At 43.5% G+C, this 25,860-nt stretch overlaps 1 protein-coding gene across 6 annotated transcripts in view; it reads right to left on the bottom strand.

Moving 5' to 3' along the window:
- Positions 1–25,860, bottom strand: part of FBXO16 (F-box protein 16) — a 355,765-nt gene that overhangs the window by 247,308 nt on the left and 82,597 nt on the right. For 5 of the 6 annotated variants that reach the window (XM_085613061.1, XM_085613060.1, XM_085613063.1 and 2 more), the window contains 2 exons: positions 5,424–5,558; positions 3,078–3,113 (listed from right to left, as the gene is read on the bottom strand). In XM_085613061.1, the coding sequence (XP_085469187.1) occupies positions 3,078–3,113; positions 5,424–5,519 (132 nt within the window). In that variant the 5' untranslated portion in view covers positions 5,520–5,558. Of the gene's footprint in view, positions 1–3,077; positions 3,114–5,423; positions 5,559–13,889; positions 13,971–25,860 lie in introns of those variants that run through there. The other variant, XM_085613062.1, reaches the window with a different exon arrangement.

Raw genomic sequence — 25,860 nt, 5'->3', positions numbered from 1 at the left:
AGGCACAGAAATGACTCAGACCATCTTGAACCCACACCGGATAAACTCATTCATCCAGCCTGAATGAGGTTTGACCAACCAAGCAATGCCCCTCCATTCCTTGGACCTTTGGAAGTGGTGCTAAAGGTGCCCAGACAGCCAAAATCTAAAACCTGGGACTTACAACATTAGCAGCCAAAAAGTGCTCTGAGAACCATGAGGAGACTGGGACCTACCAAGGTGCATTGCCGGTCGGCCTGACTTCCAGGTAGCTCCCGCTACCTTCTTCTCCGCAGCAGCAAATCCTGTTCAGCAGCTCCTTGCAGAAGGAGTATCCAGCCTCGTGGAGCTGTCATCGGCTCTACAGCCTACAGCCTCATCCTGCTGGAGATCTTCGGCTCCCAAAAAAGAGATAAAGGGCCTAATTCCGAGTTTGGCGGTCCATGGTTCAGCCGAACCCGTGGTGGCGTTCCACCTGCCGTATTATGACTATGGTGGTGAGACCACTGCAACCCGCTGCTAGCCAGGATCCTTGATCCTGTGGTGGTGGCGCAGCGATCAGAGGCCATTATATGGTGCTGGTGCAGCTGCTGCACAACCAAGCATATTGTGAGTTTCCTCACTGCCCTCCTTTTCATGGCAGTGAGCCCGCCATGAAAAGGGTGGCGGCTAGGAAACTAAAAGGGCTCACAAACTCAAACCAGTCAGGAGGGGAAAGAGCAGGTCCAGGGGTATTCGCTTAAAAGGAGGAGTTACAAAATGGGCAACCTCCAGGAATCAGAAGAACATGTGTCATCTCACTTAACTGTAGGGGTAGGAGGAAGCATACAAACATCCGGGTCTGTACAAGGAGAAGAGACAGAAGCAGACACAATAGCACATGATATTTCCATCATTAATTTGTCAGAACACCAACCATTTGCATTTCCTACCAACCTAGGTAAATGTAACAGATCAATTAAAGACAGTCAGGACCTACAACTATTAATATGGAGTGATGAGTGCGACCCTACCACTTCCTCCATTACAATATTGTTGACAGAATTGGACATCACACCTAATTTGAATATTGACAGTGATTTGAGTCCTAAATCTACCTTTATTCCTGCTTCCAGATAACTCAATTGAGGTTTTTTAATAACTTGTCACCTGGGATCTTCATAGGTTAGAGGACAGTGGTCAAAAGAAGAAGAAATTCATTACCAGAAATCTAAACAATCGAGAAAGAACAGCTTTGAAGTACCATGCAGTCGCCTGACCTTCTTATTAAAGAAGTGGACAAGGGTGGCAACATTGTTTTAATTAACCGCTCTAACTACATACAGGAACTAGATCAACCATTGTTGATAGTATGGCTTAAGGTTCACTAGATAAGAATCCCTTAAAGCATATCACGCCAAACTTGAAATGCAGACTATTTGAAAGGCGTGAACTGTGTTTAATTACTGATTTGGAACACATGTATATTTTTAATCCTACACCTACTGCACCATGCATCTATTTTTTACCTAAGATGCATACAACTGGCCCTTATCCACAAGGCAGGCCTATCATTTCTGGTAAAGGGCCTCTCACTGATATCTGTCAGCATATATTAACTCATTTCTCCAACGGAAGTTCTAAATCTTCCATCGTACATACAGGATTCCAAGGACCTTTTAAATAAACTAATTGACATTGAATGGCATGAAGAACTTACATTTGTAACCTTAAATGTATGTTCTCTATACACATATATTCCAAACGAAAAAGTCTTTGAGTTCATCAAACATTTCCCTTTTTAAGAGATGCCACGTTGTATGAACACTCCATCATATTATTGGAAATGATCTCCTTTTTACTTGAGAATAATGCTTTTACCCATAATGGGCAGTGGTATCGACCAATACAAGGGGTACAAATGTTCTTCTTCATACGCCAAACTCTATATGGGGTGGTATGAGAATGTACTGTTATGGAAAGCATCTCCACCCCATCTATCGGAACATATTTTTCACCAGAGGAGATTTCTAGATGATGTATTCATGATCTGGACTGTTAATACAGAAGTACTCGTCCAGTTTTTTGTACATCTCAATAACAATGCCAACACAACCTAAAAAAAGCAGTAGCGGGCTTGCCACGACTGCACTAGTGTTCATATGTATATCTCAATGCACAGCGCTACACCTTCCAATCGGCCCTACTGGTCATAGGCCCCCCACTTTCCCACCAAACAACTTTCAACAGAGCAGGGAGCACAACCGAACTTACAATAAGGCATTTGGGTAATTCTATTATTTAATCAAAAAAATTGAAAATCAAACAGTTCATCAAGATGGATAGTTCTTCTATCAGTCCATAGATACACAAGAGTCGTAAAGATGACTCTTCAACAGATCTTTATTTTTCAAATATAAAACATCCAGCGCAACCAGTGCATGTCGGCTACGGGAGAATGACGATACGTGTGAAGAGAGAGCATCTGCTATGGATGGTTCAGTGCAATTATTCACTATATGGTTACGTTTATAAATGTATCCATATTTGTGCAGGAGGTAGTGTGTGGGTGATGGCAGAAATAAAAAGATTTTTTCTTCCCCGTTGAAGACATCTTTGAAGGACAAACGTGTTGGCGGGGCTGGATGTTTTGTATATGAAGAATAAGAATCTGTTGAAGATTTATCTTTACGGCTCTCATGTATCGATTGACTGATTGAAGAACTATCCATCTTGATGAACTGTTTGATATTTATTAAAAAAACGTACCTGGTTGGTAAAGTGGTAGTACAAACCTAAACTTGCGTGGTACTTACCTGCATGGTAAAGACTGCATGGTAAAGTTCATACTTGGCAAAGATTGTGTTGTGGAGGCAGTTTCCCTCATGTCTTCGGTGAGAGTCAAGGTATTTTAAATAACTAGACTGTATGCTAGCTGGAGAACTTTGCTTTCAAGCACATATGGCTCAGAACACATATCCTAATCCTGTATACACAGGTTATTGCGTCACAAATGATGAGCACGCTGAAGGCCCCACATGAGAGTCACACATGGAAACTGGACTATGGAGGAGTCACTGTTGAAAAGCAAAGCTTTAAAACATGTTTCTGCTATTTACCCATTTTCCAAGAAGTGTTGCACGTTCTTCAAACACCTGTGGAAAGAGAAACCAAATTTGAAATGTCACTTCTATCTACATAATGAAGGAAATACAGCAATAAGCACAATGAAGATTGTTTTCGTTACAGTATCTATCAGTGGTTTGATGAAATTGTAATTCAATAGTCACTTGGAGACTCATAAGGAGACTAGCCACCTATTATAATAATCATATCTTTTCTTTTCTAGGCATCCACCTTTCGAATGATATATGTTTGTATATTTAGGTGTATGTTTAAAATAAAAATGCACATTTATGAGTGATGTTATTTATTGCATTGTGACAATTCGGTTTGCTTGAATATATATTCATGTTTTTCTGTACGGTTTAAATTGTCTCTCCATTGATTGTTTTTAAATAACCAACAATGCTTCATAGAAATTGATATCTTGACTTCTCACTTTGTACCAGGGATTTGAGACCGAGACTCAGACAGAAACTGTAATCACCTTGCCTTGCCTAAGGCTACGGGTAAGGCACAGACAGGCCACACTCGGCTTATCTGCCAACTTGGGGACAGTAGCTGCTGCTTATTTCCTGAACTTTGGTTCTATTGTTCAGAAAAGGTATGCAGGTGTGAACCATGTATGAAACTCGAAGTAGGCCTCTTTTGGTGCTACATTTAGCTTAGTTAGCCAAGAGAAAGGAGGGGTTGAGGATATTGATGTGAAGAAGCTTTAAGATACTGTCATAATATTACAATATTTTCTATCATTCCACCTTGTGACAAGTATCATTGCCAGATCTTGTTTCTTTTAATAATAATTACAATTCATTTTGATAAGATTTCGATTTTAATAAATCTCTAACTATATTCTTGATTTCCTAATATTCTTGAGTATGCCTATTCACGATAAATTGACATACTGACTTCCACCAACTATCCCTGTGAAATACCATATTAATAATTGTAACCTAAAAGGCATCTCACTCAACTAATGCTCAGTGGGTTGGGTTGTGGTTACAATCCACCAGGTTTTCTGTCTCAGGTTGGCATATTGACTAAGTCCTTAGTGTCAGAGTATCTAGAAAACCCATTTCCGGGCCCAGTTCTGGAAAGAAATCCAGAAAATGTATCTGGCCAAATGACCAAAGGCTGGAATCCCCTAGTGTAATCCTTTGATGGTCAAAACCTCTATGCTCTTCCCAACCTATGTCTGATTGTGTGAACCCTGAGAGTCATACGCTTCTGATGAGCCATCTACCTGCCATATACACACCAAAGCCAGCAGAGATATTGGTGTTGTTATGTAACGCCAGCTGCGCATGGGAAATCCCAGTCTGAAAACATTTACATTATCTTGGATCTGATGCATCCAGCTAGGTATTAGCGGCATTTAGGTATATGGTAGCAGCATTTCTTATGGTATTTTATTTTTTTATTACAATAATTGTCATCTACCACACTCATGAACTGTGATCTGGGCAGAGGAAGTAAAGAGCTCAGAGCTGTGAGCTCTGAAGTCTCAGATGTGGAATCTAGACGGGTAGTCATATTAGAAGAGCGATTGTGTTAAGCAGGATATTGAACAGCCAGAAGCTCATCTCCCAGAGCTAGAGGGAAAAATATGGCTACAGATTCCACAAGCAGAAAGATGATGGACTGTAAAACCTGTATGGTAGGAGGTAGGGGGGAGATGGATGCCCAGTTGAGAGGTTTGAAAATCGGAAGAGAGGGGCCCATGTGAGAAATCTAGGAGGAAGTTCTTTGAAACGAATTGGTCAAGGCTAGGAGGTAAGCTGATCTGCCAAAAATGAGATTTCTGAGGTTTCACAACCTGGGGCCAGAGACGCTATCTATAAAGAGACCTTTAGTATATGTGAAGGCTGACTTGGAATTGATGGGTGTCAAGACGTTTCACAGCTTTCCAGCTAAGCTGGAAACAGAACATCAGGCCAAAGTTATCTTTACCCGAGAGGAGGCATCTATGGACTCCTGGTATAGCCATGGTATCTTGGAATAGGAGTGTGGACCAGAAAAGCGTTTTATTGATACCTGCTAAACCACACTCATTGCTACCATAAAACAAGAGTTAGCAAGACTTTTTTCAAATTGAATAGTACAACATGGTGCCTCCTATGAACGTTTACTCAAATGAGACATAATTTGGTAATATAGGAAACACGATCTGCAGGTTTTTGTGTTCAAGAAATTAGGACGTTAAGCCATGTTGGTTTGGGACCCTTCTACTTTTCCCCTAATCAGAACATGCTCACAGTGCAGTACATTGGAAAGCAACTAAGGCAGAAAACAATTGTGCTAGTCAAAGTGGCATTTTAACATTAAGAGCACATCCACCTCACCTTGTCGTTCATGAGCTGGTGGTTGAGTGGCGTCCAGGTGCTCATTTTGGTTTGCATTTTGGAGCCATCCACGTTCTTAGGAGGTGCAAACGCCATTGCGCCTCAAAAACCCCAACCTGATCCAGAGCCTCTTTACTGAAATGTAGGTAAAGTAAAGTAGGTAAAGGTATCTGTTAAGATGAGGCAAGGCATCAATCCTGCAATCGGTTCTTGGAGACATATATAAGATTTGTAATTTAACTTTGGAAATAACACTGAAAATGTAATGTCTCTAATACTGTGTATCAAGCAGAAGATTGAGAGGAGTTTCACGGCTGCATCGTCATCTTTTACTGTAAACAAATGTTTAGCAATATTTTGAAAAAAAGTAAACAGAATTGGTGATCCTAGAATTCATTTAGAAAGTTTTGTAAACGTTTTTTTTCCCAGGAGGGCATCAAAGCACTGTAGAGGTTGTAAATATTTCAGGAAACAGCAGAAATTATTATTTTGCAGGCATTTTGGCCTATTATCACATTTGCCGCCTAACTTACTTACAGAGCTGGCGCTTAGAGTTATAGAGATACCAAAGATAGATACATCTCATGTATGGGTAATTTAAATTTCCATTTGGTTACAAATTACTACCCTTGTCTAAGCACTCCCAATTTTACTGATACAGATGATGCAAAAGGCGCACAAGATGGCAGCGTTTTGTTGGGCGGCACAGCTGCAATTAGGACCCAAGACTCTTGGTTCTAACGTCTTCCCCATGGGATCATCTGCTCCTCAAGGTACAGAGTTAATGGACAAATAATTGAAGGGGGAGACCCTACTCACACAGGGAAAATATTTTCCCTGTGAAGAAACTTCTTTCTCTACACCCCAATAATTATTTCTGGTGCACTCCCTGTGCATTTGCACCTTGAAGACAAGGCGACTTCATCCTTACAGTTTCTAGGGGGGTGGGGGTGGTGGTGTGTGTGTGTGTGTGTGTGTGTGTCACACCCATCACTTATCATGCTCTTACTTCCCATGGATACTGCCACTACCTCTGGAATAATAGGGTCCACCAAGGCTCAACGTGGTAATCATTGGCATATTGTGGGCATGGTAGATGCAGTAGTTAAAGCCCTGTATGAATGCAGGACCTGTCATAACAGCAATGATAACGGATCTATTGTTGGCATCCACTGCACGATGGTGGCCAGCACAGGTATAATGCTGGTCCTGGCACAGTAGTGATAATTCTTGGCACACTCTGAACAACAATGGCATGGTGTAGCCTCCCCCCGTGGTATAAGGGTAGAAATCCTGGCTTATGATGTATCTCTGAGCTGCTATACAGACCTGCAAGCTGTCATCAACGTGCTGCATAGTATATGTCATTTTGAGTACTTGATGGAAACACAAAAAGATGATGGATGGAATGCTGAACATGGGAACAGTCCAGCCCGGACTGCCAGGCCAGGTACTCCCTGGACTGGGAAACAAGAATCCTGGAAGCGGTTTTGGGGTATCACCCCTCATCATCCAGGCTAGCTTGAATCCAGTGGCATGGCAAGCACAGAACCCATGTCTGGGTATAGCATTGCCACTTAAGGCAACTATAGCAACACCAGTCCCAGGATTTTTGTTTCTGGTCCAGGGAGGTCCTGGCTTGGCAGTTCGGGCTGGACAGTGAGGAGCAGGGTCAGGACTGATTTGCCTATGGCTGAGTCCAAGCTGGGGTGGCGTGGTGAGTAATAAAACGATAGATTAACTCGTTGATATGGACAAGGCATTTGATTCAGTCAGCTGGACCTAGATGTTTATCTTACTTAGACACCTGAACTTGGGCCCCTGATTTAGTGCTATGATCCGACAATTGTACACCGCCCTAACTGCCTCAGTCTGGGTTGCCGGGGCCACATCTCCACACTTTCCCATACAACGTGTTACCAGACAAGGATGCCTCCTGTCCCCCCTCCTGTTCGCCCTTGCCATAGACCCCTTTGCCACCTGGGTACGTATTGCTGCTCTGTACAGAGGGGTCGAGTGGACCCCCAAAATCTCTGATTGTATTGCTCTCTATGCAGACGATCTGATATTCTTTTTAACCGACCCTCATAGATCAGGCCCCGGAATACTGCAGGTCATGCGCAACTTTGGCGAGACCTCCAGCCTACACATGAACCCCTCTAAGTCATTGCTTTGGCCGCTGCAGGGGTCATTGGGGAATAGTCGCAGGGCCGAGGGGTTTACCTTGGTTTCACAGGGGTTCACATATTTGGGAGTGTATATATCGGACATTCAAAGCCTGTCCTGGAATCGCAATTTAGAAGAAACAATAGAATGGTTTAAAATAGAAATTAATAATTGGCCTTCACTCCACTTATCCCTGATTGGACGCTCGGCTATATTTTAGATGGTCTCCCTACCCAAATTACTGTACCACTTACAATGCCACCCATATCTCGTCCCCAGGGCATGGTTTCGCCAAATTAGTGCACTATTGGTACACTTCTTCTGTGGGGTGGGCTTGCCAGAGTAGCCCTGAGCACATGTACACACTCATCTTACTGTGGGGGCATTGCCACAGCTGACGAACAGGCGTATCATGCTGCAGCACATTTGCAGGTCCTAAACGACTGGTGGTACGGCTCTAGAGACGACCCTGCATATCGTCTGGAGCAGTAGATGATGGCAGACCCTACCGCTCTTTCGCTCCTGTACAAGACTGACCCCAAAGAGCTCCCCCCACGACACACGTGTTAATACTAATGTCGGCACAAACCCTACGCAGACTCGGATGGTGGGAACGTCTCATACAAGCGACCCCTCTCTGGCGGAATCGCCTACTTCCGCAGGTTGCTGATTTACAGGGCTTCGGTGGCTGGGGCCACATAGGCCTCTCAACATTAGGGGATGTGATGAAAGACAAGGTCCTTAAAGCATCTGGAGACCTCCAAAAAGAATTTCAAATGCCCCAGTCCCAGTTCTATCAGTACATGCAATTGCGACACGCTCTCCATCCATACATTAAAAAGTTGACTAATCTCCTGGAATTTAGCCCTCTCGAACGCACGCTCCTCATGGGGGATCTCGAGGAACATAAGATATCCAAGATATAGCAAACTCTAGTCACAAATAGCCCAACTACCTTAGATGCTCTTAGGGTTTCCTGGGACACCGATATGAGACCCCTAGATGAAGACGATTGGGGCGACGCCCTACGCTCACCACGCGAGGCCGGGATATCCTCCTGACTTTGCCTCATTCAATTTAAATACCTCCATGGAGCGTACTACACCCGACACAGACTGTGGACTGCGGGGCTGATTGCCTCCCCAATATGCCTCCGATGTCAGTCAGATGAAGGCACATTTCTACACACAACCTGGTCCTGCCTAGCCCTAGATCGGTTCTGGAAGGGGGATCTCGCTTGCCTGGTGGAAGTACTGGCCTGGGATATACCAAAGTCTCAGAAATGAATACTCTTACATAGTACAGAAGGAATAGGGGCAACCGATACAAAAAGCATCTACTGTTTCTAGGTCTTATAGTCGCTAAACGAGATATAGCTAGACTGTGAATGGCTGAAACCACCCCCGCCCCCCCCCCCCCCCCCCCCCCATGGGTTCACAATGGAAGGCAGGATTAGACTTCATTGTGGAGTTGGAGCTCCCAGTTTTTATTGCCTGTGGTTGTCCACAGGAACATACTAAGATGTGGGCTAGGTGGGCCACGTATAGGAACATACCCTTACAAACATGTGACGGTGCCGTGAGTCTATTAGATGCTGAGATCAAAACATTCAAGAGGTAATGGGCACTATGTAAGTTCAGCTATGGATATAACTGCGTTGCATGTAATCACTTCTTATGCTTAATTGTAATGGGACAATGTTAGTATTGGAAATGAATAATGTTTTCTTTGTTATTGGTCCTGCGAAGGGGTGGGTTTTGAAGCCAAATGACCAATTTATGTACCTTGACAATTCTTCGATATGCTGAATCGGTTCGTATTACATCCGCCTTTTGTAAGATTTTAAAATAAAATCAATAAAATGTGTTATCAACAAAAAAAAACCAATGGATTAAACCCAGATCTGTGACTGGGGGGGGGCGGTGAATGTTTGCATTGTACAGTATTCCGTCCATCAGCTGTTCTTTTCTTCTTTTTAGTTGATAGAAATAGCGAGCTGAAATTTGGGCACTAAATATGTATTTAATAAAAATGGAAAGATTATATTTGATGACAAAAATATACATATTTTCATAAAAATAAAAGACTTTTTTCGGGTGGTGTTTATTTTTGCAGAGCGAAAATCTTGCATTTGATATAAAAACGTGTGTGCTTCATGAGGGTACCTTAAAAACATGGCTTTTGAAAAAAATTATGTAAACGATCGATGTGCTAAAAAAAGTGCACGATTTGGCCTATTTTTTCAAACTTTCCTTTGGTTCTCGGGGTTTACCAATGCAGTCATGCAGGAGGGTGCTCCCATGAACAGTGCGATATGGGGGGGTTCGTTACGTCTTACCACCTTCAAAGCTGACCGACCGCCACTGACGGGCTTTGGTAGCCAAGTATGAGTGGAGAGATAAGCTCGCCCTACACCAAGGAAGTTTTGTCCATCTACCTATCCTGGACGTGTCGTGTGCTGCTTGGGCCCGTCTCACAAAGACCACACGAGACAGGTAGGGGGTTCAACGCTTCTTTATTCAGTTATACGGTCGCAGTGCATGCAGGCGCTATCCTCTTGCTTGCAGGTGTCCTGGGGTCCGGAAGTGGTGTCCAGAGGCTCGTTCCCTCCCCTTGTGCAGGGTCCTAGTGTCCCCTTGCACATCGATACATCAGGTGGGGACAGTAATTCGTAAAATGTTATCTCCTTACTTTAAAAGAAGGAGATAAGGTCAAGAGGTCAGGGCGGCGTGACTAACCTGCACACCACAACAGATGCTGCTAAAAAAAAAAAGAATTTATTCACAACAAATATCCGCCTGTCTGCATCTGTTTGTCGTGTCAACAACGTAGACGGAGCTGTCATCAAAGAGGCTCGGTGGCTTTGACAGGTAAAACCCTTGATACACATCTACACCTGGTGTGTTGAGGGCCGAGGCCCCAGACCAGTCCATGTTACCCTACTGCACCGCTGCAGTGACTCCCACGTGCAGAAGGAAGGGACGTGTACAACAAGTGCTAAACCTACTGCCTTTAGAATTACCAGATGGCTCCATCTGAGTGAGACTTTAAGATTCATGCCTGGACCTATGTTTAACAAATCAGAGCATTCTGGGAGGTGTAGTCCTAGTAGGATCAACGCGTGTTAAAGAAAGACAAGTGCAAGAAGACATCCGATCAGTCCTTGAAACAATCCATTAGGGTACATTAAAGCAATTGTGTTCAAGAGGAAAGACTTGGCAATATTATGCCTATTTGGGTAGGTGCGTGCCATACAAGACTTTATAAAAATATAATAATAATAATAATAATAATAATAAAATAATAGAACCAGAGAATGGAGCCTCAAGAAAAGAGGATGGATTCTGGGTGCTGTGCAATACGGTCTGGTCTGTAACGTGACCCCGTCTGAGGTAAGCTCTTGGGCAATAGGGGCCAACTTATGGAAATATAACATGCTCAAGGTAGATATTTTGTACTCCATCAATCCCTTCATATCAGCCTCTTTATATGTAATACTGATCAGGTACTACGTGTCCTTCTTGGGAACAAAATCAAAGAACTCGCCAACTGCTCCACTTCCTTTAACAGGAGTGATTACATCCTGCAAGCCTTTCCTGAGACTCAACAGTACTTATGAGATGCTCAAAAAACTAATTCTACTCACAGAGGGTCGCTTACCCCAGGATCACCAGAATTCAAGCCGTGCTCCGTACATACAAACTCAATAACGACTATGGCTTTACATTGGTAAGTCCACAGAAGATGCATATATGATCTCACTCTACCCCAGGTTGGTCACGCAGGGCCAGGAATGGGCTTCCCAGGAGATGTAGAATCCCAGCGACCACGTGTGATGTCATAAAGTCAAGAAAAACTGATCTACAGCACTGAACGCCTCACATCTCTCTCCTTGGATGGGGGTATCACACCTTGGAAATGTAGTCTAAATTCTTAGCAGCAGTAAACCCCGCGACAGGTTTACTGGAGTACACCCATGAAGTCCATCAGGGGATCCGCCGACTAGTCTCCATGGCGTTACTGCTTGACAAGAGGGAGATATCTCTGAGATGGGGGGAAACAGACCACCCTCCGTTAAAGATTGGCTTGAGAGATGTGAGAATATGGGAGAAGACTATGCCTGCCTACTGTCCATCACTTCTCATCCCAAAGATGTCTGGTCCGGCTTCCGTGAGTACCTTCGTAACTTAGACCAAGGCCCGAGAGAGCCCCCTCAATCTCCATAATGTTCCTCATAGAGCCACCATTGTATATCTAGACGTGTGACCTGAGAGCTATTGTGAGTGCTGCGTTCCGCTGTCCTTTTGAGATCTTGCGTGTTGTTTAACGGTATTGTATTGACACTAGTCTTTGTGATCGGAAGAGATACACCGTCTGTATTGTGCACTACCAGATGTGACTTTATTTTGTATTCAAAATGTAATAAAGACAATTAAAAAAAAATTCTTAGCAGCTTCTGCTATACCAAACACTCTAATATTACTAATAGCTTGTTTTTTACATGCTGCTAACCCACCATGTGTAAGCTCTGTAATTAACAGATGTTACTACTACCCAATTTATGGTGGAACACAGGACATGGGGTTTGATTCTCATGAGTCGACAAGGGATGGGACAGTCAGGTGCCGTGGGACATAAATGCATTACATAGGTGCGTTCGTTGGTTCAGTGTATGACCTGCTGGTCACAGGTTTGAAACTGGGTTCACTCAGCCTTTCATCCTTCTGAGATCGATAAAGTCAGTACCACTGAGTTGGGTTACAATAACCATCTGTCAATTCAGCACCAAGATATCCTTTGGGGTGAATATGTGCTTTCCAATGTCTGTCCTTTGCTGATGTCTTTGGAGCAAACTGCAGGGTCACCACCAAAGGCCTAGTCCCTTATCACTGAGATAGAAATGCCGCTAGATTGTTTGGAGGGAGGCACGTAAAATACGGCAGGATTCATTTATTTGCATAAGCCATGGCTAAGCAACGATATGCACAAATATATGACAACCCCCTGATTGGACAACCTCCTAGCTCAGTTGTGGGACAAGCATGGTCAGTGGAGGCTAATTTATGGAATGCAACATTTTTCTAATTAGGTGTATGCCAGAATTCTGGTTTCTCAAGATGTACAAATTCAGTCTAATTTGTAAATCTGGCTGGTTTGAGCGGTTTCAGCGAATTCACTAAATAATCAAATTTATGATATAAAAAAAAAAACTACTGAATCGAGGCAGCACTGGCACATTAATATTATGCATAGTTCCTGACACATGCACATTCCATCCAATTAATGGTACACACAAACCCTGTACAATTCATGTCATGTCCAGCCCTGAAATAAACATTGTTTGTCCACATCTCAACCAGTCTACGCTGATATGGGTCCCATGCACACTGGTGAACTTGAGGCAAGCTATACTTGACTGATGAAGCCTAATAAGGGCAAAACCGGCCTTGGGTTGCTTGTGTTCCGGATCAGGGAGGATCTGGCCTGGCAGTTTCGGCTGCACTGATCCTACTGGAGCGGGGTCAAGACTGATTTGCACATGACTTGGTCCAAAGTGACGTGGCATGGTGTGCAAAGTAACAATGGACTAGCATGTGGCCCAAGTAATTAACAGTAGCTAAGAGTATTTCAAGCATTCCATCCATCACTGTGCCACTGGAACATAGCTATACCAGACTGATGAGCCCTAATAAGGGCAAAGTTGGTGTTAGGTCGCATGTGCCCCAGTTCAGGGAGGATCTGGCCTGGCAGTTCAGGCTGGACTGTTCCTACAGGAGCAGGGTCCAGATTGATTTGTATACAGCTGGGATCAAACTGAGGTGGCATGGTGTGCAAAATAACAATGAACAATGAACTGAAATGGGGGCTCGAGTAATTACCGGTGGCTGAGATAAATTCAAGTATTTCATCCACTACTTTTTTTTGTAATCTTCAGTGCAATGCCTTAAGTGGGACGGGAATGTCCAGACGTGGATCCCCTGCAAACTGTGCCACCGGAACCAAGTTATACCTGACTGATGAGCCCTAATAAGGGAGAAACAGGTCTTGGGTTGCTTGTGTTACAGTTAAGGGAGGACCTGGTGTGTCAGTTCAGGCTGGACTGATCCTAGGGGAGCAGGGTCAAGACTGATTTGCATATGGCTGGGTCAAACTGAGGTGGCATGGTGTGCAAAATAACCATGGACTGGGATGCTGCCCTGAATAATAACCACTGGTTGAGATTGATTCAAGCATTCCATCCATCGGCATGTGTAAATCATATCACACAGAGATCAGCTTTGGCCCATCATGTACACAAACCTTGGCTAATTTGTGCTATTCCAGCCGTCCACCGCAAACTCCAGCTAGCACATTATGGAAAACAAGAGGCACATTTCATGCCCTAGAAAAGTAAATGGTGAAACGACAAAATTAGGTGCCCTGCTGCACATGCTCTTATAGTGAAAATAATACTGACAGTGGAGGACCTGGATAACGTATGAGCAATGAGGAGAAGTACACATAAAGGTGTTACTTGGTGATATTATAATATAGGGTAACACATGGGCACAGTGGAGAAATACTGGTAAAGGTGTCACTTGGAAATATTATAATACAGGAACCTCTGGGTGATCCTAACAAAGGGATTTGTGGGTGATGATAATATATGCCCCTCTGTGTGATCATGGTATGCTGGCCTGAATGTTGTGATAATATAGTGGCCTCTGGGTAATGGTACTGATATAGAGACCTGTAGGTCAGGGCGATATTAGTGCCATGTATTATTAACTTTCAGCTGCACAGTGGTAATAACATCTGGGCCTCTGCGTATTTATGGTGTATAGGTGAGCCTTTGGATGATAGAAAAGGGGATATGACAACATAGTGACATCCTGGGCCGTATTACAGTAATGGCGCACTGCACCTGTTGAAGACAGGGGTGGTGCAGTCTATTGACATCAATGGTCCTCCCTCAAGCAGGCCACAAACCTTTGGCTGCCCTGGGGCAGTGCATTAGTGAAAGACAGAGCAGCTGCTTGAAGTAGCCATTCTGTTTTTTACTGTGCAGGCAACATCTGCCTGCGCTTCAAAGAGAGGGGGGCAGAAATCCCCCTACAGGTAGGGAGATGTATGGAGGTTCATGGGACCTCTCCAGAAGGCTGTCATCAAGGGGCACACTGACTGTCAGTGTCCCTCCTGATGGCCTCTTTGCCTCTGCTCCTGTATCTGTAATACGGTGCAAGTGCAGAGCAGTGTTTCTCTCAATTGCATGTGGCCACGCCCGCATGCAAATGAGGGAACGTCCTCTTAAGATAGTGCTGTTTCAATATGTGTTCCAGCTCTATCAGTATTACAGAACAAGTTGCACAAACATCTGCTGCCCCTTCTGTGATACAACAGTGTGCCGAGGACGCAGAAATTGGGAGTGGACTGATATTGAACACCCTGTGGCCCCTAGTGGCCACGATATATAGACCCCTTGATAATCACATTAAAATGTCTGGGTCAGTCACTTCTCTAAAGTTTATAACGGACCTGGCCTTCCTGACCAGCAATCCCCGGGTGCCCTTTCTGTGGAATGTAATCAAGGCAAGCTGCAAATAACGTTGGATGAAGTAGACAGAGCCCTCGCCCGGAGCCAGGGCGGTAAGGCCCCCTGTCCCGATGGGGTCCCGATTGATTTATTCAAATCTAATGTCCTTTTATGGGGTCCCTTAACAACTCAATTTGTTAATGCTAGCGCTCGTACTACATTTCCAAAGACTTGGGTGGAGTCAATTATTATCCCGATCTGTAAGGAGGGGAACCGCAAGACCCTGGTTGTTACAGACCGATTTCCCTCCTTGATTCAGTGGTGAAGGTGGCAGGACGAGTTGTCCTTGAACGTTTGCAGGATTGGGCGGAAGAAAACCAGGTACTGTCAGACTTACACTATGGTTTCCGGGAAGGGCTTGGCACTATAGAACAGAGCTTAAACCTAGGTATAATTCTAGGGAAATAGACTAGAGCCAAAAAGGGTAGACTGTATTTAGTCTTCGTTGACCTTACGGCGGCTTTTGACTCTGTAATACATGTTAGGCTATGGGAGATCCTCACTGGCTTAGGGGTGGACCCAAACATTATTGCTTTTTTGCAGCGCCTGTATGATGGAGCTTCTGCCAGTGTTCGCTATGGGATAGATGGACAGTGCACGGAAGCTTTCCCCATAAGGAGGGGGTCAGGCAGAGTTGTGTCCTGGCCCCATTCCTTTTTAATCTGTACATTAATGGGATGGCTGATGCTGAGTGGTCAAGATTTTCCCCAAGTGGGTGGGCGGCCTATACCTGCTCTTCTCTATGCGGACGACGCAGTTTTAATGGCTCACACTCAAAACGGCTTGCAAAGGGTCTTAGATAGTTTTAATGTTTTTATGCTTGAACTGGGTTTAAGTATTAACATCTCAAAGACCTTTGTCATGAGCTGTGGCCTAGGGGCTCAGAGGAAGATGGGCAGGGACATACGTCTGGATGGCAGGAAGCTAGCTTCAACTCGGACATTTACTTATCTTAGTATCCTTTTTAATCAGAATGATACTTGGGAACACACTATAGCCATGAAAAAAATTATATTCAGTAGATCAACTAGTGCCCTTGCTACCTTCGCGAAGAAGTTGGGCAGGAAGCCGCTTGGGAACTTTTGCAAATCTATAAGGCACAATGTATCACAGCCGCGATGTATGGGGCAGGGGTGTGGGGTTTTGCCAACAACCTCCCCCTACAATTAGTGGAAAATACTTTCCTGCGGTACCTCCTTTCAGTCCCCCGCGGCACGTCCTCCTTCGTGTGCCATGAGTAGCTAGGTCTTCCTTATATAGCGGACCTCATTAAATTGGAGCCAATACTTCTTTGGCACAGGATATGGGCCAATGAACAGACCCACCTAAATAGAGAGATCCTGCCTGATAGCCTTAGTCTGGAGGGGGCTCTAAAGATCCCCTGGGTCAGGTTCATTCGCTTCTTTATGAATGACCTTGGACACCCAGACTATTTTACAAACCCCAGTTCCATGTCTCGGATTTCTAGAAAAGCATTGAAGAAAGAGGGCCTTGAACTGTTGGGCTCATTAAGAGCAGCAGGTGAAGTCTCTAAACTTACTGTTATGCAACATCAGATAAGGCTCACCTGCTTGGGCATGGAACCTTATTTACTGTTTATACTTGGTGGCTTTGATAGGCTGCTCCTGATAAGATTTAGATTGGGCACCATTCACAGATTAGTCACCATACCTAAAATGAATGACTGGTCAAGACCCCTTCCTTTATGTCCCTGCGATACACATTCCGAGCAGTCTACTATCCATTTAACTCTTTTTTGTAAGCTGTATTAGGAGTTAAGAAAAGTTTGGTTACTGCCACTTTTAAAACGACAAGGTCTTAGGCAATGCCGCCCAACCCTCATTTGCCTACAACTATTAGAGAATGAACATGTGGCCTAGAGGGTAGCAAAGTTTTTGAAAAAGGTAATCTATCAAAGGAAATGTATGATATTTGAGGTTCCGTAGGGTATTCTCTATGAGGGGAAGTGGGATATTAACTCTGTACATATTCTTTTAACGTGGTAATATTTTAATGTTTTGTGGACTTGCAATTTTAGTGCTGTATCAATTTCTGAATTTTTTCATGAAATTTTATTGTATATTTCTGTTCTTTTATGACTGTTATTATCACGTTCGAATAAAGCTTTTTGATTGTTTGATTGATAATCACATTAAATGAGGCCTTTGATGATAATAATAATATGGACGTCTGGTTAATAACACAGGGCATTTGGTTCACATGGCCTCTGTTTAATAATAGGCATGAGCCGAGGAGGGCTGATATGCAGTGCAAGCCCAGCAAAAGGCAGTGGAGCACTGTAGCTGGTAAAAGGAAAAGACAGGGTAAATGTTTGATTGCCAGGGTAACTGGTTTCTAAGATAGAGAGTGGATGGTCACAGCATAATCATACAGTGTTCTTTAAACAGGGGTGTATTCTGCCCACTACTAAATTGCATCAAGGTAGTGAGGGTCTTGCTGGATACTTGAATATCATTCTGGATAATAAAATGGAGAAGGCCTGTGGCCTTGTGTTTTTTTCCTTTTGGGACTTCTTCATCTCCTGCCTGATGGTAAGCTGGCAGCAGGTGGGTTGAGAGCCACTGAAGATGGTGAACTTGTCAGTCATATTGGCAAGGGTATCGGTCAGAGTTGGACTGGACAAAAAAAAAGCCAACAAAATTTAAATAGCGCCGATTAGCGAACCCAATAGCTAAAGAAGTGACCCACATTTGTAAATCAGGCCAGTTTTGAACTTGTAAAGGCACGCTGTATGGGTATTTACCAAGTTATAGGATACAGCAGGCATTTTTTGTCTGCTGCAGGCAATGTTTGTGGTGATATCAGGGAAAGCAACAGTAAATCCAGCCCACCGGGCCATAAAACAGGCCCACAAACTGCTAAAAAACCGGCCCACACAGACCTGCCCATCGGGCACTACCTGATTGCCCTAAAGGCCAGTCTGACCCTGGTGGCTCACCATGTAGGGCAGCAGTAGTCTGAAGACACAGAAGAGGTGAACATTGTGCCAATATCATCTCGGTTCACCAAACTGTACGTGCCAATAGAGCTCCTGGCCTTGTTTGGGATTCGACCTGTCAGCATGGCCGCCGTGCACTGAATCTGCTGAATCTCGACTCCAGTTTGTCATTTTTCACACTTTAGTCACTTCTTCCATCAGTAATGAGTTCTTACACACTGCCAATCACTTTTCTTCAGTTCTTAGTCACTAGACAACCATCAGGTGTCTAGATCTTCAAAGAGTTGCTTTGAAATTCCTTGCATCGATTGATCTTTTTTGGACCATCTCACGTACGTCGCGGCTGAATTATAGAGGTGAGGAAAAAGCGTACTGAAAAGCATGTGACACTCTTTGAGTGGATGCTGGTACTACAAAAATATTTACTGCCTAACACCAAAGTCTCTAGCTTCGCCTTCGTGTCCCGCGTACCCATGTAATCGTTCCTGGAAGAAGTAACCTACAAGACCAGTATACATTCTCTGGTGACCACAGACAAAGCATTGATGTCCCTAACGATATCGATGCATGTTTTGGAACAAACTGTTTCAAAGTTTCCTGCCTCTTCAAAACATTTTAAATTATTTCCTAATGACTTTGGTAAGTCATATAAGGTTTAGTCTTCAGAAACAGGTTTTTTTAAGGTTTTTTTTTTATTCATAGCAGTGGCTAACTAAAGACACTGGAGACGGAACAAGCTGCTACAAAATGTAAATTATGGTTGCCGTTTTGGAAATTAATATCTGGATAGGGATCTACAAAGTTGCTCAACATTAGGCTGCCTTTTTTGGGGCAGAATTCAACAACATGTTTTAACATAAGGCGCTAGTGAGCTGTGTGTGTCACAGATCACAGTAGCGCAAAGGGGCTCGTGGCCTTCCAAATTTCAAAGCTGCATTTCAGAACTTCAACACTTGATGATAAGACTCAAGTCATGGCGATGACTGTGATTCAAGTTATGCCAGAATGAAAAGGCACAGGATTTACTCGTGCTCTCTGATTGGCTGCACCAATGGTATCATGTTCTTCTTCCTCTACTAACAAAGGTTAGGTTCATCATCACTTCCTGGACCAACATCGCTGAGAGGGTGGTAACAAACAAGGGCAGATGAATCCGCCTAGTGATATGGGAACCACAACTCCCAGACCTTTCTGCACCATGACTTAGCCATGACATCACAGACAATGGCTGCACAACACACCCGAGCTCTTGAGGCACCATAGGGCAAATACTCGGCCAAGGGCGGGCATGTGGATGCCAGTTTAAGCTCAGATAACTCTAGTTTGGGTCAACACTCTCGGTTTCTGTATATCAAGGGAGCAATATTTCTTCTGGGTGCTTGCAGGGCTTTAACCCCTTCAGTGCCACGCCCTTTCCCCGCCCTGTGCCGGTCGTTGCATTAGCGGGCGGGGTTCATGACGAGCTGGACTCGTCATGGGCACAGCGCAACCGCGGCCCATGACGAGTCCAGCTCGTCATGGGCACTGAAGAGGTTAAGGTATTCACTTCTCCTTCTTTCTCCTAAACACGCATAGGTTGCCACGCGATTGCTGAGCTACGAGCAGGTCCTAAAGAGAAGACTCAAATACTTCGTTCCCCCAAAGCCAGTCAATGGTTCCTCCTGGCCGGTTGTAGGCAGGGTGAAGTGGCGGCTCGCTCAGGTAAGAGCTGTGAGGCGCGGTGGGGGTGGTGGAAGTAGACAGATGACGGGATAAGTGATATTAAATAAATAAATACATGAAACCACTTACTTGGCTTTCGCCGTATTGCTGACATGGCGATGCGGCAAGCACAAAGTAAGTGGCTTTGTTTATCTGTTTATTTAATATTACTTATCCCATCGCCTGGCGACTTCCACCACCCCACACCCCGCCCCACTGCCTCACCGCTCTTACCTGTGCGAGCCGCTACTGGCAGGGTGAATCCCAAGGGCAGCCGTACAGCTTTGCTTCAAACTTTCATTGCAACAGACTCGTCTTTTTGTGCAACATGAGCAATATGGCCAAGTGCAAGGCAGTATCAATTTAGTCTCCCACACACGAGAAAAGAAAATTTGGTATAAATAACTGGGCGTCATGAATAAATTCCATGATACTCGGTCATATACCTCCTAAAAAGAGTTAAATCTTTCAAAATGGTGTGCCAGCTGCAGCTGAAAACACAAGAAGGGCCCACGACCTGCAACTCTTCCATAGATACTTCCCATATTCTTGTTATTCCGCCTTGGGGTGTAACTTAAAATTCGATGGATAAAGATCCTGAATCCTGGAAAATCCACCAATGCAGTTTCTTCCATCATATTCTCCCAATGGGGGAGGATATTTTGTCGGTGGACCCTCCTCTACATCTAACACTCGCTTTAAAAAGTGAAGGGGGCTCCTTCACCCTTATCAGACACTTATGACAACATGTGAACTCTGTGCTAAAGGCCCAAGCTGCATGAGGTTCAGCCCACTGATGTTCAATCGTCAATTGGAACGCATTGAGCACTTCAGACAGGGCTTCCAACCTCTTACCATGATAATGTCGAAAGACAATGAAGGATAGGAAATGAGAGACCAGGTACACGTTCCCCGCCTTCCATGGCATCTGCTCTTTGCCCCATTCCTTTGCAATTATAGGCAGGAATATTCATTTAAGATTGATGGTTTTAATTGTCACAACTTTATCTCAATGTGATGTAGACTGTTTTCAGGACGCATTGGTGCTAGAAATTATTTAAGCAAAAGTGTCTTGTATCCCTGCACTGCAAGCACAGTTTGGACAGACATTAGGCGGTCTGCTAACCTGGGTCACAAATGTAACCTTCTTCAAGATGACGCCTGTAGATTCTGGTGCCAAAAATATTCAGTAACTGATGTTAAATGATCAGTTGATGATATGTGTATATATAAATATATAGATATTTATTTATTTTCACTGAAAAAAACAAGTTAAAGTAACGCTATAGTTAGGTAAAATGTTCAGAACAGTGCTTAATTTGAGCCGGTGGTTTCCGGTGTCCTGCACCGGCACTTAATCATCAACACTGGCGCTTTTCATGAGCACCAGTTAAGGACACATTCATTTATGGTAGGCATGGTGAGATTAAGGCCCTAATTACGATGTCAGTCGGAGTTGCGTATAAGCATGAATGTCTGGTACAATTTTTAAAGATTTAAACCTAGGCTACAGCAATAATATCACAATGTCAATCTAAATTTGCACAGAAAAATTGCCATGGTTGAACAGGGATTTAGACTCTTGATTAATGATATATGTCAAAAAAAGAAAGCACTGATTTGTCTTTTTTGGATCTGCACGACACACATTTGGCAATAAAGATTTACTTTCATTATGATAGACCTTTGGTGGCAGTCAGATTTGACTTTTGTTACTGCCCTATACTCTGATCCCATACTTAGGTAAGACCTGCAGGGCGCAGGTGAATGCACAAAAGCAATTTCCTTTAACAAATGGATAAACTAGGGTTATATCCTGTAACAGACCCTATTTAACATATTTCTGATCAATACTTTTTTCACATGCATTCTCGAAATGCTGATGATTTGAGCTTAAGCAGCACATCTATACCGTGGTCAACTTATATGAGTGATGCAGATCTTTTTCCAAGCTCAACAAGTTATTTTTAAATTTAAAAACTATTGCAGACTTAAAATGCTTTCCACAATTAGTAGATGGACTACCCTAATAGATGGACAGTCTACAGAAACAGTTCTTAACCTTTTGACTTCTGTGGACACCCACAGAATCAGTACTGGAAGATGTGGGTGCCATGGCCTAAGCAATTTCTACAATTTGACACTCAAAACAAACCACAAAAATACAGAAACAAGTGTAAAACAAACAAATACACATATTATGAAATATTTTATCTAATTCACTAACAAACATATTTCCAAAAATCATAATTTTAATTTTAATGGGAAGGTTGGAGCCTTTTAAAATGTTATCTATTTCTAAAAGACGAAGCGATGTGCTAGATTCTAGCCTATCACTTTGTCTTTTCTGTTCCTAATGCAGGCCTCTTTTTGTTGTGCATATCAGTGCTTCAGTTGAGGCACCAATAATCTATACTAGATTCTGTTTGCTGTACCTGTCCTGCTCCCACAAATCAAGCTAAAGTTATCAATTTCATTGTTAGCCTCGGATTTAAAATCCCCACACATTTACAGAGTATTTTAACATTTCTAACGTTTATTTCTGCTTTTTTATGTATATATATACTTTATTAATCTGCCAATATTATTGAATTTTCAAAACCGTTGAGGACCCCTTAAGTAGGTGTTGCAGCCTCCCAGGAGTCTGGGGACCACCGGTTAAGAACCACTGGTCTATAGTCTTGAAGTATTCTTCAGGCTAAAAAGAAGCAAACTCAATATAGTGAATCCTTTACATTATTTCAGTCTTTCATTTAAAAGAAAATGGGTCTAAACATCCCAGATCCCCAAAAGAAAATGTATACTAACAAAGACTTGCCTAATTTTAATCCTGGTGACGATCTTTTGCCCACACCAATTCAAATGTTTTCCCCCATGATTATATCAATTGCCCAAATCTACCAATTTCCCTTAGATTTGAATCCAGGGTTAAAATCATAATACACAATGTTACCAGCACCATTGAGACCTAAGCTGGAGCCCCTAGTCTATCAAAAAATGCATACAGATATAGTGTGTCCTACTGGTGCCATATTTCTCCCCAGTTTCATTCATGTCCACAAACCATTTATACATATTGGCTTGAATAACATTTGGTGTGAACCTGAGTCGATACAAAATAATTGTTGTGTTGTGACTCTGCGGAGCACGACAAACTGTAAATCATGTCTACCAGAATCATAGCTACACAACACACGCGTGAGAATCAGATGAAGAACATGGAGGGATTTTTGGGTTGGGCCTATCAGGTATACTTATGACTTCCGTACTCGTATGGGATTCTTGAGCTGAACAACTTCACTGTTCAATGGAAACAGGACAATAATTTGTTGTGTACAGGTGATGGTCACAGTTTTGCCAGCTTTCTCTCAAACATGCTTAGCTAATTCCTCTGTTAAAACCTCTGGTTTTAAAATCAAGGGAAGAGGCTCTGGATTTTTGCAAATGCATTTCTGACAGTAATCTTTATAATAAACTTGTAAACTAGAACTTTTATCGATAGGCTTTGATTTGCAATATATTATATTTTGATGAATATTTTTATAAATTACCTATCTAAAGTGCTCTTTGAAGGATCGTTTTATGGGCTAAAATCGGAATAAACATATTGAATTGAGTGGAGTATCATCAACATTATGTCAGAGTATTTTCAGTGATGTAAGTTATGCAGAACAACAAACTAACAAGGTGTTTAATGCCAAAGTCTCATTGTTTCACTTTCACGCAAGAAACACCAAAGAAATTATTTTTTTCTCTTTAATTTTCAAGGATGAGAAGCTGATGAGCGATACCAAATACATGATGCTTCGCAGGCTTAGAGTCACTACTCAACAGACCTCTAGGTGTTAGATTATTTCTTTATTGTTTAAAAACATTTTCTATTTTAGACATTAGTCTCGGACATTGTCCTTGTTTTTATAAAATCTGTCTTTACATTTTCCTCATCCTGAGCTTTGTGGTAATGCAAATGTTAAAGTCTTTGTCCTTTAGCGTGTACACACGTCATGGAACTGTAAATCTGTGACAAAAAATCACTCTAACCTCTTTTTGTTGAATGTTTGTGATACAGTGATATATTGCGTATAAATGATAGTCCTTCCCACCATGCACTGGCTTGACTAGAACTACAGCACAACCTTAATATGTAATGGTTACTACACTTCCATAGTGCACATATAGCATTATCTGGGCTCTAGCTGCTGATATGCTAATTATTGCCCATCTCAATGGTACTCATTTTATCAACCTCAGTAAGTTGCCCAGGCAGACGATTGAAAGGCTGAGCACACCTGGGATTTGCACCCATGGCCTTCAAGCAGTACAGAGATTTCTACAAAGGCGGCATTGAGTCACCATAGCTCTCCATCTATGAATTAGATGAACCTGGTGTAGGGATCTTATTTTTTTCTAGCTATATTTTCCTGAGAGGTTGGTGAACTTTGCCTGGATTTCACACGAACTCCTGGGTTACACACAGTTCTCATCACTAGCTTAGAACCAGCTCAATAATATGTTTTTCTTCAGATGTCTGTTCATGGAGTGAAAACACAAAGTGTGTAGGCCCCAGAAGATTTCATAGGAAAAGACAGAACAGAAGGGACCGCCTCTCCAGAAAGGCATCTCGCTCTCAGCAAAGTAACTGATTTGATTATTTTGTTTACAGAGTTTAACTCCTAAACAGGCTTCTTGGCGCTAACAATTTGTTTCCAAGCAGGAGAGCCGACTGTGCTCTGCCGCAAGGCACTGCGATGCTTGTAGCTAAGGGTGCAGTAGAGCGCAGCAGGGGGGGGGGGGGGGTCATAATTATTATTTTTTGTTTATTGATCAGGGCTGGAGTAGCCTGGTAAAGTGTTCTCTACTTTATGAACTCGCAGAATAATAAACATTTTTTTAAAAATACGATGATATATTATAAGGTCTCCGCTGCATAAACATCTCACAAATGTTATTTGTAAGACCATTTTTATGGCCCTGTAGGGTTTTCACTATATTGGTGCCTTTGTTGTTCTGGGGTTCTCACCGTCCAGGGTCAGAGTAGTTTGTTGACATTGTATTGTCCTGGGACCTACAAACAGCAACGTGTACTCATGATCGATCTCGACGAAGCATTCCGGCCCAAAGCGTTCCAGCGCGGGCCTGGCACGGCTCCCGGGCCGGGGCCCAGCATGCCTCCCGGGCCGGGGCCCAGCATGCCCTGGCTCTGAACTTTCCAATATTGGCCGGGACTCGAGCAGGGCGTTTGATCTAAAAGCGCCTCTCAGGCACCAGGGACAAGATCTTATCTCCGAACCACAAAGGCCCAAATGGTGAACACGATAAGAACGTGGCAGCGCGAAACTATAATTACAAAGACGAACATTATGTCTGGGCCATGCGGGTAGTTTACTTACTACGTGTTCCACGGGAGGTGACTGAGAGGTTAAGGAAACAAGCGACGGACTCGTTTATTGGAGAGAGAAGCACAAATGTCAACAGCGACACTCGGCGCTTTCATGCGCCCCGCGCCTCGTTACAATAATTGTTAGTTGCCACCATTAATTCTCGCCGCGCACACGGAGGACGTGTGAGCCGCAGGTGAGGCCATCAAAGGCCATTAGCAGACGAGCCTTCTGCTGAGGTCACAATATGGCGGTCGCCATGGAAATGCGATCAGTATCAGCCCGATCTGGACAATGATTATTATGTAAATATATGCGGTTTGCAATCTACTGAATAAGTTGCCACTGTTGCTAATTCTGTGCGCTCTTCCAGGGGGGGCCTTCCAGATCCCGGCGACCGGTGGATCTAAAGCCATCAAAACTGGTCGAAAGCTGCGCTGGCCTCGTTTCAGCAGATATTGCACAAGCACCCAGGTGTCACTTGCACGAGTGCCTGACACTCTCTTGTTCACCCAGGTGTCACTTGCACGAGCTCCTGACACTCTCTTGTGCCAGACATAACATTAATGCTGGACCCATCCCTGCTGCCTGCCTAGCTCAGCGCCCAGCACAACGAAGTAGGCACTCCTGAATCGCCTGTAAAGAAATACAGGGGGCGAG

This window comes from Triturus cristatus, chromosome 6 (assembly GCF_964204655.1).
Source record: "Triturus cristatus chromosome 6, aTriCri1.1, whole genome shotgun sequence".
Lineage (NCBI taxonomy): Eukaryota > Metazoa > Chordata > Amphibia > Caudata > Salamandridae > Triturus > Triturus cristatus.
This window is presented reverse-complemented; position numbering and strand designations above follow the sequence as displayed.